The sequence below is a fragment of the Rhopilema esculentum genome, chromosome 10 (genome assembly GCF_057945365.1).
Source record: "Rhopilema esculentum isolate cy_ngs chromosome 10, ASM5794536v1, whole genome shotgun sequence".
Taxonomy (NCBI): domain Eukaryota; kingdom Metazoa; phylum Cnidaria; class Scyphozoa; order Rhizostomeae; family Rhizostomatidae; genus Rhopilema; species Rhopilema esculentum.
In genome coordinates, this window is record NC_142824.1 from 15,261,404 (window position 1) to 15,275,422 (window position 14,019).

The 14,019-nt window shown below is 35.1% G+C and overlaps 1 protein-coding gene across 1 annotated transcript; it reads left to right on the plus strand.

Annotated features, from left to right (window-relative positions):
* LOC135684253 (uncharacterized) lies at nt 1–13,915 on the plus strand. Its single transcript, XM_065199728.2, has 11 exons — nt 1–415; nt 4,751–4,991; nt 5,418–5,537; nt 6,347–6,460; nt 6,930–7,019; nt 7,498–7,686; nt 8,182–8,970; nt 9,387–9,446; nt 11,343–11,393; nt 12,043–12,134; nt 12,860–13,915. The coding sequence occupies exons 1-11, from the start codon at nt 343–345 to the stop codon at nt 12,916–12,918; spliced, it is 1,878 nt and encodes a 625-aa protein (XP_065055800.2). The 5' UTR covers nt 1–342; the 3' UTR covers nt 12,919–13,915.
* Nucleotides 13,916–14,019: the final 104 nt, after the last annotated feature.

A 14,019-nucleotide genomic window follows, 5' to 3' on the forward strand; every position in this document is an offset into this window, starting at 1 on the left:
TCAAGCAAGAAATACGTTGGATTACTCTATGCGCTTAGAGAAAAGATTGATTTTCATGCATTAACAAGGAAAAACATTCTTTAACAAGAATTGTCTTTGTTTTGATTCATTTATTCCATCGGAAAAGTGGTTTATGCAAGCAAGACGCTGCTTAACCCAAAGATGTAAACATAATAATAATTGTTATACGAAGCGTTAAAGCTCCTATTCTCTCGCCTCTGCAGTCACTGTTGGAGTATTCTAATCCGAATATCCTTTTATTTCCTTGCCATAAAGCAAAAGACATCAGCTGCGTTCACGTTTGTGAGCCTACCAACAATGTGAGTTGGTTTATTGAGCAAAATGACTGTGAGACAGGCACTTATTTCACTCGTTCTTGTTTATTCGCTGGTCGAACATTCCATTTGCCAACGAGGTGAGTTCCTTTAGCTGCCTAATTTATATGTTCATCACCATTTCACGATGCGATTAGCGACCCGTGATTATCTTTTCTTAATTTTACAATTATTGCTTTTCAATAACACTAGACGAACCCAAGGAAAGCATTATTTCTCGAAAATCTCTCGACGTTATATTTTACAGGTAATTTATGAGAGACATTTCTTTTTGCTATCGACATAAGCATTGCAGTTCTCAGCTTTTTCTTCAACAAACTTGGCATAAAGCTTCCAGCAAATGTCTCGTGTTATCACCTGGTAAACCCTTTGTAACGTTCACAATTAAGGTATTATCATCGATGCATAACAAAGGTTATACAGGCAGGAGATTTCCCCTTATCTTTTAATAATTTTTATAAATATTTATTTTTCGATACGGTTGAATTCGTTCAAAAGTTGTGATCAAAAGACATTTTGTTGGACCACACCACAGTGCTGCGTACGGAGTGTCTACATTCGAAAATACAAAAGTTTTGAATAATAGAAAAGGAAATAAGTTGCTCATTAGGAAATATAACGCACATGTTTATATAGAAATATAAATTAATATTATATATCTAATACAATTTTATTGACTATTGAAGATAGCAAAGTTCCAAAGATAACCATAACCAATTAACAAGTAAATAAAGCCTTGAAGAATTGAAATTTGTCGAAAAGTAATTGAAGCTTTGTGCACTTTATAATGACCACGGGTTTGTCTAGCTAGCTTTTTCAAAACTTTTTGAAAACGTCATGCTTTGAAAGACTGTTTTGCATTAAGCCCAGTTTTCGTGAAATTGCCTGTGCATATATAGCTATAAGTCTACATAGCTGACAATATGCTGAGATTTTAGCCAACGCAAATGTTTATGTCTCAAGCTGAATAATTGATAGGATGAAAATGATCGAATCAAAGGTATTCTGTGTGCCTATGTGTTTTGAAATCTTTCAGCTGAGAATTTCCTTGATAATATTTTAAATTTCTTGATTTTCTTGATAATGATGTAGATAAACAATTATTCTGTTGCTTTTAATATATAAAATTTTCAAGCTTCAAGTATTTGATTTCTCGTAAAAACAGCAACACTGCATTCAATTTTGTCATTTGAATAAGACATATATCGTAACGTTCTCTGTTTTGAAAATAACATAGAAAAAATAGCGTTTACTGTTTTGCTGATAAAATTTTTAAGCAAAGAACAAAAAAGCAAAGAAAAATAAAAAGAATATTTGAATAGTATTGGCATGCCCAAATCGAACTTTGGTACTAAAATATGGCTCATCCAGTGAGTTTGTACACCCTGTGCAAAATGTGCCAAACAGGAAGAGAATTGTATCTTGTTACTGTTCCATAATTTACACGATCACTTTACCTCACTATTCTAGAAAAAATAGTGATAGGATTCCTTGAAATTTTCTTTTTTTGTTTGGGTAAAAAAGAAATGCAACAGCGGAAACTTTTTACGCATCTTTCCAAATTAATAAATTTAACAAATAGCGCCAAAAAAGAAAAATCCAATGTTGATTTACGTCGAAGGCTCAACATCATTGAAACTGATTATAAATTTTTTCAATGTGATGCCAATTTTTCTTCAAAATTTTCAGAGCTAAGAACAAAGATGATAATAATAGACATAAAATTGCTTTTACTCAACTTCTTGCAAAACGTCTCCTTCAACTCTCTGACAATCCTGCCATTGTAGAAAGTACCTTTCCTATAAGAATATTCTTTATAAGAATATTCAGGCCCAGAATTATCCAATTTTTAATTATCGCATATTTGTGTCTCATTTTTTAGCAGTTACCAGTTTTGCAATATTCATAAGAGGAAATCGCAGAACTGACATATCTCATTTTTCAAAAGCGTGGTTTTTATTCAGGAGCGGGCGATATCTCCCAAAGCCAAATCAGACTTGCAAAGAACAATAATGTCTTGAGAATATCGAGGCTGTAAAAGAGAGTGTATTCAAAAAATGGAATCACTTTTTCTTTCCATCTGCCTTCATGGCTGCCTTGAGAAGTTCTAATTTTGCTTAAGTACAGCTACCCCCATTCATAATCCGATTTCGCATATCACTCCGCAAGATCGAAAGAGTTTGTGAACATTGAATATAGATATTGATTGCAATGCAGGATAGAACCTCATTGACCATATGGCAAAGACTATCAGTGCTTTTCTAATCGTACATTCAAATTCATTTGATGTTATTGGCTTTGATTAAGAATCATAAACCAGTTTAATCGTTGCTAAACGCCAATGGGATTAATCAATAAATCCATTAGAAATTATTTGAAATTATTCAGCATGATGCTTAAGCTTGTCTTCTGCCGCGTCTCTTTCTTCTCGAAAGTAGAAAAGAGTCCTAGTAAGAGATGTGTTTTGTAAGAAAGAAAAAGTTTGTAATGTTATCATGCTAATTTCAGACTCTTTCCTCTTCTTGGCCAAATTTCGCGTAGAGTAATCCAACTTGCAAGTATTTGAGGACCAGCTTTCAATATGAACATTTTGCCCCAAATATACCAAAGAAAAAGTTTGTAATGTGATCATGCTACTTTCAGACTCTTTCCTCTTCTTGGCCAAATTTCGCGTAGAGTAATCCAACTTGCAAGTATTTGAGGACCAGCTTTCAATATGAACATTTTGCCCCAAATATACTAAAGAAAAAGTTTGTAATGTGATCATGCTACTTTCAAGCTCTTTCCTCTTCTTGGCCAAATTTCGCGTAGAGTAATCCAACTTGCAAGTATTTGAGGACCAGCTTTCAATATGAACATTTTGCCCCAAATATACTAAAGAAAAAGTTTGTAATGTGATCATGCTACTTTCAAGCTCTTTCCTCTTCTTGGCCAAATTTCGCGTAGAGTAATCCAACTTGCAAGTATTTGAGGACCAGCTTTCAATATGAACATTTTGCCCCAAATATACTAAAGAAAAAGTTTGTAATGTGATCATGCTACTTTCAGACACTTTCCTCTTCTTGGCCAAATTTCGCGTAGAGTAATCCAACTTCCAAGTATTTGTGCACCATCTTTCAATATGAACATTCTGCCCCAAATATACTTTTCCTTCTTCTTCTTCTTCTTCTTCTTCTTCTACTTTTTCTACTTCTTCTTCTTCTTCTTCTTCTTCTTCTTCGTCTGCTTCTTCTTCTTCTTCTTCTGTTTAGAGTTCTTCTTCTTCTATAAATATCGTTCTATATAGTGGCATAAAGGAAACTATTTTATTCATTTTTTGCCGCAGTACCAAAACTATTTCAAAGCCAATTTACAAACTTAAAATTTGGTTGCCCAAACTTATGTTTGAAATTGTGTGTAATGATAGCTAGATTATAACATGTTTTTGTTAATGGTTAAGAAAAACTGATAACAGCATATAAATTGGTATCTTTGTATTGATATGACACACTCAAAATTGGTATTGATATGACACACTCAAAATTGGTATTGATATGACACACTCAAAATTGGTATTGATATGACACACTCAAAATTGGTATTGATATGACACACTCAAAATGGTAGTGAGCATATTACAGATTAGGGGGGCTAAACATGCTAAAAAGCCAAGAGCAGGGCCATTTTTGGTATGATTTGAGCACATTTTGGAAATTATTGAAGGGGCTAAAGCCTCGTAGCCCCCCCCCCCCTCCCCTGCTTCCGCGGTCACTGGCGGAAATATCCCACTTGTAATGACATTAGACCTTAAAATACCAATTCACTGTCTTCTGACGAGGACATGTTAAAACTTTGTTTAATATGTCCTATATAATTTCTATCGATAATCAGTATTGGCCTTTTCATGATACTGTTACTTAGCTTTGATTTATTTAGTATTTTACTTACCTTATTCAATCTCAACTTTCTGAATTGTTAAGGAAATAAAATCCTTTTTGGAACAAGACTCAACTTTTCCGCATTGCGTTACAACTTAGCTACCATATCCTCCACCCTTGTTGAGCTTTCCTGCTTTATTCAATTCGATTTGGTTTTTTCAGTCTTTGAAAGGAATTAGATTTAAGACCTTTGTTAACTGACGTGGCTCAATAACAATTAATTTCACGAGATTAAAAAAGACTCATAGCATTTCCGCTCACTGAGTCAAAAGGTGAAAAAGTTAAGAAAGGTAATATGCGAATTTATTATTTATTGACGCGACGATCTTTCCTGGCCATTTTGTGTTATCTCCACACCCAGCTATCATATTTTGATTTGATTCTAAATCTGCCATATTATTTGTAAGTTTGCATTTGCTTTCTGCTATTAAATTGGTTTAGCTGCATCTGGAGATATTTTACGAAATTTTACGTTATTTCTTAAAAATATGTTTGCAGTTAACCTTTCCGAAGAGGGAAAACCAGCGCCTCCGTTAACACAAAAACCAAATTCTGGCAATAGCAGCTCTACACTCAACCAAGATGGAGCATCTCCACCGAAAGAGGCTGAACAGGAAGACGAGGCTCTTGATTACTACAGGGTCATTCCGGCCAGCGGCACCATCCTGATATTCCTTGGAGGTAGCCTCTCCATATTCATTTACGAGAGAAACAAAGAATTAGCGAAAAAGCGCAAAGAGTAAGGATTGAACGTACTTTTTATGTCTTGGAATTTTTTGGGAATGTTGTTGTTGAGATATACGCCTGCTTTGGCCACGTGAAGCATATAGAAGAATAATAAGCTAGCACCACTGATCACGTGTAACAATCACATGAAAATCAAATACCTCCAATGATAGCTACTGTTGTTAATTGACTGTTTATTCTATATTTCTTGATAGAATTTTGTAAAAGGGCTATTACAAATTAAAAGAGGCATTGTTTCTCAAGGCTGGCCCCTATTACCTTTCCCCAACATTTTCATATTTCTATATTTGCTAACCTTGCAGACTTTGTTTACTTTGTTCCTTTCCCCATACAATATATGATCGGTCTTTCTTACTCATACAATGTATAGATTGAGAGGCCCCCTTGTCCTCTTTAACCCTGCTCACTTTCCTTTAAGGAGCGATGATATTGACGAATCTGAAGACGACGAAATGAGTGCAGCTTGGCTGTCGACGGTTGCGAAGAGAAATCGTCGTAAAAACAATGTTTTTGATAAAGTTAGAAGAATGTCAATTGCGTGAGTACATTTTGATGACATAGAGGTTATTCGAAAGCTATGCCTTGAAAGATGAACAGCTTTCGTTCTAAATACCCCCTCCTTCTTACCCGTCCTAGCCCCAGAGATGCTCTGTTGTGTCTTGCAGCAAAGCCTTTCAAGTATTATTCCAGCTTTTTCCAGTATTTTCCCAGTTCTTTCCAGCATTTCTCCACTATAGGCATTTCTTTTCGGAATCATAAGAAAGGAAGCTAACAACTTTGTTGGTTTGCCCCTTGAATGAATGTTCACCCTCATTAATTATGAACGTTCACCCTCATTAAAAAAAAGTAGTTTAATTCTTCAAAGAAAAAGGTTTCGTAGGGGATTACATTTCCCTGCTAATACACGTTTACACATCACCTATTGAAATATGCTAGTTTTATTGGACAAATTAACTTTCAAGCTTTGTAAGATCGTTTACCATGAACTGATCACGATCGAACCACGAACAAGAGATGTTTCAAGAAAATTTTTTATAGCCACAAAGTAAACCTTGAAAGAATATTCTAGCTTCTGCCGATTCTGCATAAAACGAAAAGCGCTCCTTCTTTTGTTTTTTCTGTGGTTTTTTTAAGATCATCACCCTTTCCTTGCAATTATTTTTTCCTCCTCTTATTCCGCTATTAATTTCTTTCTTCTGAGACCCCACCATATTTACTTCTGCAGTACTTAGAATCTATGTCTGCTAATACTTTGACATTTATTTTAATCATACTGTAATACCTATCATTTTGAGGCAAATTTTCATTAGAAAATTTCAGTTTAAGAGCATGGTTTTCTTCCTCCAGGATAAAATCTCAAGAGCCACATCGAGATTTGGAAAAAGAGAGAAAGTACAAAATATATGATGAAATGCTTGAGAAATACCGTGAAACGTTGCGAGTTTTGAGACGCGGAGCAAAGTAAGAAGCTTTCCAAAATAGCAGTTTATTAAGAGTTTCTTTCTGAGATTAACTGTTTCGTCCAGACACGATAGTACGAATAAAAGGAGAACAAAAGTCTTTAGGTCTTTTCTTTTTCTCTCCATTTGAAAATGTTTTTCGTTCTTTTCTTGCTTGTTTGTTTGTGCATAAGGAAAATCCGTGGGGAAAATCACTCTAAGAAAATCCTCTTATGTTATCTGAAAATCCCCAGAAATCCTTTTATTTTAGGCAAAATCTCGTACGCTATTTGCAAGAGTGAATCGCCCCTCAGGAAAATCATCGCGAGTGGATAAAGTTTTCGATACTTTTTTTCTCTTGTTGCATATAATTTTTTGTGTGTGTTAAAAAACAGAGTTAAAGAAAAGAGAATAAAAGAGAGCACAAGAAGAACACTTGGCTTTCAAATGTAGTGTTAATTTTGAAATGCTCACTTTTTGTTTATTTTTAGGCCTGCATTAGCTACTGATGAGCGACCCGCTGCAAGACTTCGAAGACTGGCTGAGCTTCATAAGCAACGAACAACGGATACACAAATGAGGTGCTAAATTATAATAATCCACAATGATTCTCAACCTGACTACGAATTAACCAGCTCTCAGTTTAATTCTTCTAAACTGCATCATTTTATGAGAATCAACCTATTGTTCATCGGGCATGACTTGTTTGTCGCTCCTTAGCATTCATGGCTAATGATAAGTTGAGAGCGAAATCACGTCGATGGAGCGGTAATAAAGCCATTTACAATGGACTAGCATTCTTTTTAACAAGCAACTTATGCAAGGTTATTATTAAATCATTTATACAACTTTGTTTCTGTAGAAAACTTATGTATCGTAGAAACTACATGAAAAATGCTTTGGAGCTCAATCTTTGAATATGTTTTTCAATAGTTTCAAAAACACCCTCTATATATACCAGAAACATAGCCAGCGGAGGGCAAAGGGGTGTAACGGGAACAGACAAGACAGGATTATCCTTGAAAACCCTTGTAATCATTTTCGGTTAAATTTCTTTAGTGAAGACAGAATGGAAGGAAGCTCAAAGGATGATTCCTCTGTCACTCAAGGAGATCAATATACATTAACACTTCAAATCCTGCAAAATGAATATCTCGAAGAAGCAATTGAGGTGGAGGATCAAGTTCAAGACATAGCGGAAATTGAAGATGGAGAAGAAAAGGAAGATGAGTCAGAAATTGACCCTACGTAAGTCTACTTCAATCACGACTCTTCTCTAAAAATAAGATAAGTTATTTTTCATGATGTTTAGTTAGGCTGATTTTCATTACAGTGATCGGAGTGTATGAACGGAGCAAAAAATCAAGCTTTAGAGTGTAAAATCGGAGTGTAAAATCGGAGTGTAAAATCAAGATATTTCGATGTAAATCAAGAATAATGTGAACGGGACTTTTTAAATTGCTGTGCACTCATTGTCAAATTGTGATTAACAGAAAAAGGATGGTTTTCTCATCAACAATTTTCATGTTGTCTTATGCAAATACCAGGAGATTGATGATTCATTCATTCCTTTATTTTTGATATCTTTAAGTGCAGTTTTGCTTACCAATGTTACATCCAACTTCTCTAGTGACCAGAGATGTCTTTTACATTTCCACAAATGTGTTTAGCCAATGATTTACATCTTCCATTAACCTTATAGTATCGTACAAACTTATTTCTTATCACCTTATTGCTTTGTAGGCTGCTAACTAGAAGAAGACGTAGCTCAAGATTCAGAAAACAAGCAATAATTGAAGAAGATAGTCAATTTGAGCGACCATCAATTCTCAAGAAAACTGCTATGTATCAGAGTTACATGGCATCCCAAGACGATATGCTGAATGTCGATGAACAGCAAGAAACAGAAGAAAAAGAAGATGATGCAGAGCTTATCAAAGTCCTGGAAAGCAGTTCCCAGTCAGAGATATCTGCATTGCACAGGATTCAGCAACGGTTGCGACCCAAGTCTTTCATAGAAAATCTCGCAGCTATACACAGGGAGACAATGGGTATTCCGAGTCCCCGTGCATCTTCCATGACTGCTCTTGCTCATCTTGGTGCAACGGGTGGTTCAAATATCCGATTAGACTTTTTAAAGGACGAAGCAAAAATTAAGAACACACTGAGAAAATCGCCGGCAGAATCAAAGAGTCCGAAGCTAAGAAGAAAACAGAAAGCCAAAAATAGGCCTACCTCATTGTACGAAACAAGCGTGGTTAGACGAAAATTATCACAGGGTAAGAAATCACGTACCCGACCGGCATCTTTGTACGTGCAGCATCGAATACAAGAGGCTATACCGGAAGCAATTACATCACCGGGCGAGGTTGAGATCCCAGGTATGCCACTGCAGAAAAGTGCATCTTTAGGAGAAAAGATAATTGGATCTCTGCATGACATTCGCTTCTCAAAGTTGACTGCTGATGAGGAAGACACGGTCATAGCGCAGATTGAAAAGAGCCTTATAGCTCAAGTTTGTGACGAGAATGAGTAAGATTGCTTTTTTCATTTTCTTTCATTGAATCGTCGGCTTGACAGATAAGTCATACTTGCTGACAAATGTTTTTGGAAGAGCTAAATTTATCATGATTGCATGAAACAAAGCACTTTAATGAAAGAACTGTTTCCTATCAAATGCATAAGCTGCAATTTTATCAATTTCGTGATTTGATTCGAAATATATTTTCAAATTTGATACACTTATCTTCCCAGTAAGAGCGACTCAAACTAAAAATCTTAAACATATCATGCGTTTCTGACAGTAAATTGACTTTGTCATTTCAAAACATGGTCTGGAAGACAATTACATGGTCTAGAGCTGTATCAATTAAAATCTTAAATAAAAATCTTGTTTGCGTAATTTTTGTTGACAGAATCGTTGTTCAACAGACATTGTTGCTTTTTAGCTTGTCGACAGACGAAATAAAGGCCCTGGAGTCTCTTCTTGAGGATGTGGTTACATATTCGTAAGTATTGTGTATGCCTGTAATAATTGTCTTTTCATTCCTTCACAAAGCTAGAATTTGTAACCAATGTACTTGTACTTGTCTGTTTTAAAACCAAGCTAAAAGCTTAAAAATACTAAAAAAATTATTCTTAAGAATGCAATAAGAGACATGTTGGTACATTTTGTTTATGCTCAGAGAAATTTACAAAACACTGCTTCAAATATAGTACTATAACGATACCAAAGGGAAGGAGGGGACATCTTCATAACAACCCTGTGGCCATTCACAATTATCTCAAGTTCTGTTCCAAAAATGATGCAAGGTGAAACACCTAGGGAGGGTAAATATACACCAGGCGAGACACCCAGAAGGTTTGCATGTTTATATACACCCAACTAGTTTCTTAAAACAGGCTTTGATTACGGAAACTACAGAAAGAAAGAAAAGAAACAAGAAAGAAACTGTCTGCTAGTAGCGAGGGTAGCGGCGATTTACCGAAATATTTGCGATGCATGAATGTATCTCAGAGTTGAATTGATTATTTCTCTATTAACAGCAATTGGTAGCCTTTCATCGCCATACAAAAAAACATTAAGTAGAGTTTCATTTCAAAACTTTGACGGGCCATGTTGATGTTATAATGCATTGACACTGTTGAGAAGATCATGTCTATGAGCATAATATAAGTGGCAAGAAAGCAAATAATGCTTCGTATCCTCAACGCCATCATTTATAGGGCACATTGGATCAATTGTATCTTTGATGATATCAAGATAAGATAAGGAACTAAGACAGTCTAACTAAAACCTCTCGATTTTTCTCCCTTTTTGCATTCCGATTTTTGGTGGAACGAGCTCTCCGAAACAAGACCACCTTTGACAAGAGCAAGCCTTGCCGAGGCGAATGATCATTTCTATCATGGTTTAGTAAGGTTTCCAGCCCCTTTTTTGGCCCGTACGGATCCGAAACCAAAGTGGTACAAAAAGGCTTTGCGTTTACACGGGATCCCAGTTTGATCTGCTATCCGTACCCGCTTGGGATCGCTTCTGAAGGTGGACCCGTTTAGATCCGATCCCTAAAAGGTCTCGTGTAAACGGTTGGATCCAAACAGGTACAAACAAGGCGGAAGATGTCAATTTCGAGGTTCTTCGTAAGAAATTTATTATTTCGAATCTTTTGACTTGGCTCATCCTCAGCAATCAAATCTATTTATCAAAATTTCTGCTTTTTCGAAATAAGTAAAGAGGTTGATAAAGGACCAATAAGCAAGTTTATGGTTGGACTGATGAGGAGACGGCTATACTGCTGAAATTTGTGCTGGAAAATGAAATATACAAAATCCAAGGAGTATCTTATTGAGAAACAATACAACAAAAATATGAAGGCAGATACAATAGCCTTCAACCGCTATAAAGGAACAATTGTTTTCTCCCTTCTGAGGTTGAATAATTGCCTGCTCATCTTGGATCCATACGGATCCGATCCCGTGAAACTGCAAATATTTTCAAATCCGAACCCGTGTAAACACCCCCTCAAAATTGATACTACTTGGGTCCGATTCCGTGTAAACAGGGCCTTAGTTAGACTATCTTAGTTTTTTATTTTATCTTGATGATATGTGATGATATGATAATATTGGATGGTATGCTGGTACTTACGCAACTTGAAACCATAAAGTTGAAATCAGTCTACATAAAACATTTTCTCTGGTTCCGCTGAGTTTTCAGCTGTGTGGAAAGCTGGTTATCATTTTCAAAACAAACCTGAAATCATTTTTTATGATGATAGTATTTATCGTTATAATACTGCTAGAATTTTAAGACTAGTCCATAAAGCACTGTGCATAGCTTTTTAGCGATTGAATGTGCTTTCTTTTTCATACTTATGGAAATAATACAACATTTTCTTTTATAGGAAAGAAGGATCAACTGAAGCTAAGCCAAAAGTTTCGAAGCAATATAGCTTGTAAGTGAAACTAAAATTGGTTTAAGATTTATACAAGTTTATAGCAGGTATACGAGGTTATCGAACCGTATTGGATGATATTTGTAGGACAGAATAGGACTTCTTGCATAATAAGATGGGAATATCTCGAATGTATTAATATTGAAAAAAGATAAATTGAGGGTTTATAATAAAGCAATTTACCAATCCCTAGAAGCTCTCAATAAATTATTAAATTTTCCGACATAGACATTTATTTCTGATAAAGACATTGTGACATATATTTTTAACGCATCTTACTTGCTTTCAAAGAGATGAATAGGTATTCTTCTTTCTGAAGATAAATTTGCAAAATCCCTAACAATGTTCAAGAGTGAAGAATAACTTTCGTTGACAGCCGGGTACGAAAACCTCCTTTTCAGAACATGAATATACTTAGATTTGTGCAAATCTGTGCGAATTTTAGCATTGATGCGGCTTTTTCGGTGGATGGCCCTGTACAGTTTTGGAAACAATTTTTGAGCTACGATTTTTGTATTCAAATTATTATTTAGCCCTCTTGAATTCTGAAAAATTGGATTTATAAGTTTGACACTAAAGTTTTTATAAATTGGGATTTTATGTTGCCTTGTAAGATAAATCTTCAGTGATATCTATTTTTGCACCATAGTACTGACTCAGTATCATTGCTTGGTGATATGGAGGATCGAGAGACGGAAGAGGCAGATGAGAATGAGGAGAACGTCTTGATGTCATTAAAAGGTATGGATTATTCATGAATTCTAAGATTGGTTGCTTGTAAGTTATCGTTTCGTGAATTTCAACTTTGCTTAAATTAAGCAAGATATATGAACGTGACTTGCTATACACCTATAAAGCAGGCAGCCAATAATAATGAAACAGTTCTTTGTTACTACAGAATTAAATAAAATTATCAATGCAAGAATTATCTCCATTTATTACATTTTTACAATTTTCAAACGGGTGCAAGTTTTTTTACAAAGTTTAATACCACTGGAGAAATGGCATCAAGAAGAATTGGAGAATAGAAGAAATGGCTTTAGGAATTCCCTAGAATGAATAAATCTTTGCTGATGGTCTGAAGAGTTTCGTGTTTATCAGAAATTATCTGATTTGTTTACAATGCATCATATGTGATTTTTAATTTGACTTTCATTAGTTGTTCATTTTCTCCTTTTTAGTGTTAAATATTCTTGTTTACAAGCAGTGTGGTAAATTGAACCACGCTAAACAAACCGTAGAACAAATTTAAATCCCTAGAAAACCCAAATTTAAATACCACAAAAGCAGTGAAGAAGAAATCATGGCAAAAAGCAATTTTTTTTTAGTTTGAGTTCATTCCACCTCTAGTAACAGTTTATATCAAGAGTTAAAATCTTTCCAAGCTTCTTCAGGAAAAGAGTTTTTTCTTCTAAGCAATATCAAACTTGTGTGTGGTCAAATGATGTTTTCTTTTTCGATTTTAGACCCAACGCCATCGTCATCAACAAAAAGACTTTCGTATTCTGCCTATGACAATGCGTGAAGTATCCCATGACTGGCGGAAACAGGTAGCCAGAAAATGATTACACTGCTAGTTGCCAGACAACTAGCTCTTGAATTACCTGCTCTACTGTGGTATTTTGACGCTATGTGTGTTCAACAGTGCCATGAAATCTTCCTGGCACTTTGATTTTCTTCTCAAATATTTAGAAAAAAATTCATTCCAGTTAAAAAAATTCATGAAACTTGAACTTTAGTTGAAATAGAATCTATTAGAATAGTTGCTAATGTAAGAAACTCAACGATTATAACTTGAGATTGACAAACTGCTAGCAGCTTTTACGCAAAAGTAGCCCTTTTACAACTTGTTCTGGTAAGGAGGGAAAATGCTTCGAAAAATTAATTTAATAAAGATTGCAATGGCAGATAGCAGAAACGTAGGACATACACTATATACCACCACAGTACCAGTTGTACCATTGTCCCATCACATGTACCATTTCAACGGTAGGCAACCTTTATTTGGTATTGTTATTTCTGCATTGCTGTCTTTTGCCCGTTTTATTAGGCTACTTGAGGCATATCGCATTGTTTTTTACTCAGGTAGGAGTTTGGTTTTTTTGACAGAGACAAATCTTAATTTTGACATTGTGTACTGGAAGTTTTTCTCTTTGTAGGATAGTTTTCAATTGATTTTGTCAGTCTAAAAATACTTAGTCTGCCACAGGAAGCTAAAGGTTACATTTTAATAGCAGAAACGTGTCCAACTTTCCACATGAGCTATACGGCCATTCAAAGGCTGTACTAAAAGGTATTTGATCATGAACTGACATCTTAAAAGTAGATGAATTTTTATCCGCAAGATTTTCATTTTTATGTAGTTTTTATATCTGAGCTAGAATTTTACATGTACCCCAAAGGGGCAAAATTTGTATGATATTGTTAGTTTTTCAGACAAGCTTTGCTTTAGATAGAAAATTTGAAAAGTAGTAATTATATTCTTACTTCTTTCAAATTGTATGGTGTGACTCCACGTGAAAGAGATTGACATTGTGTTTTTGTCTTTTCTATTAAAATTTTGAATGCGATGCAAGGAGATTACAGCTTGGTAAACTTCTTGTTGGCTGAAGACCATAGACATGGC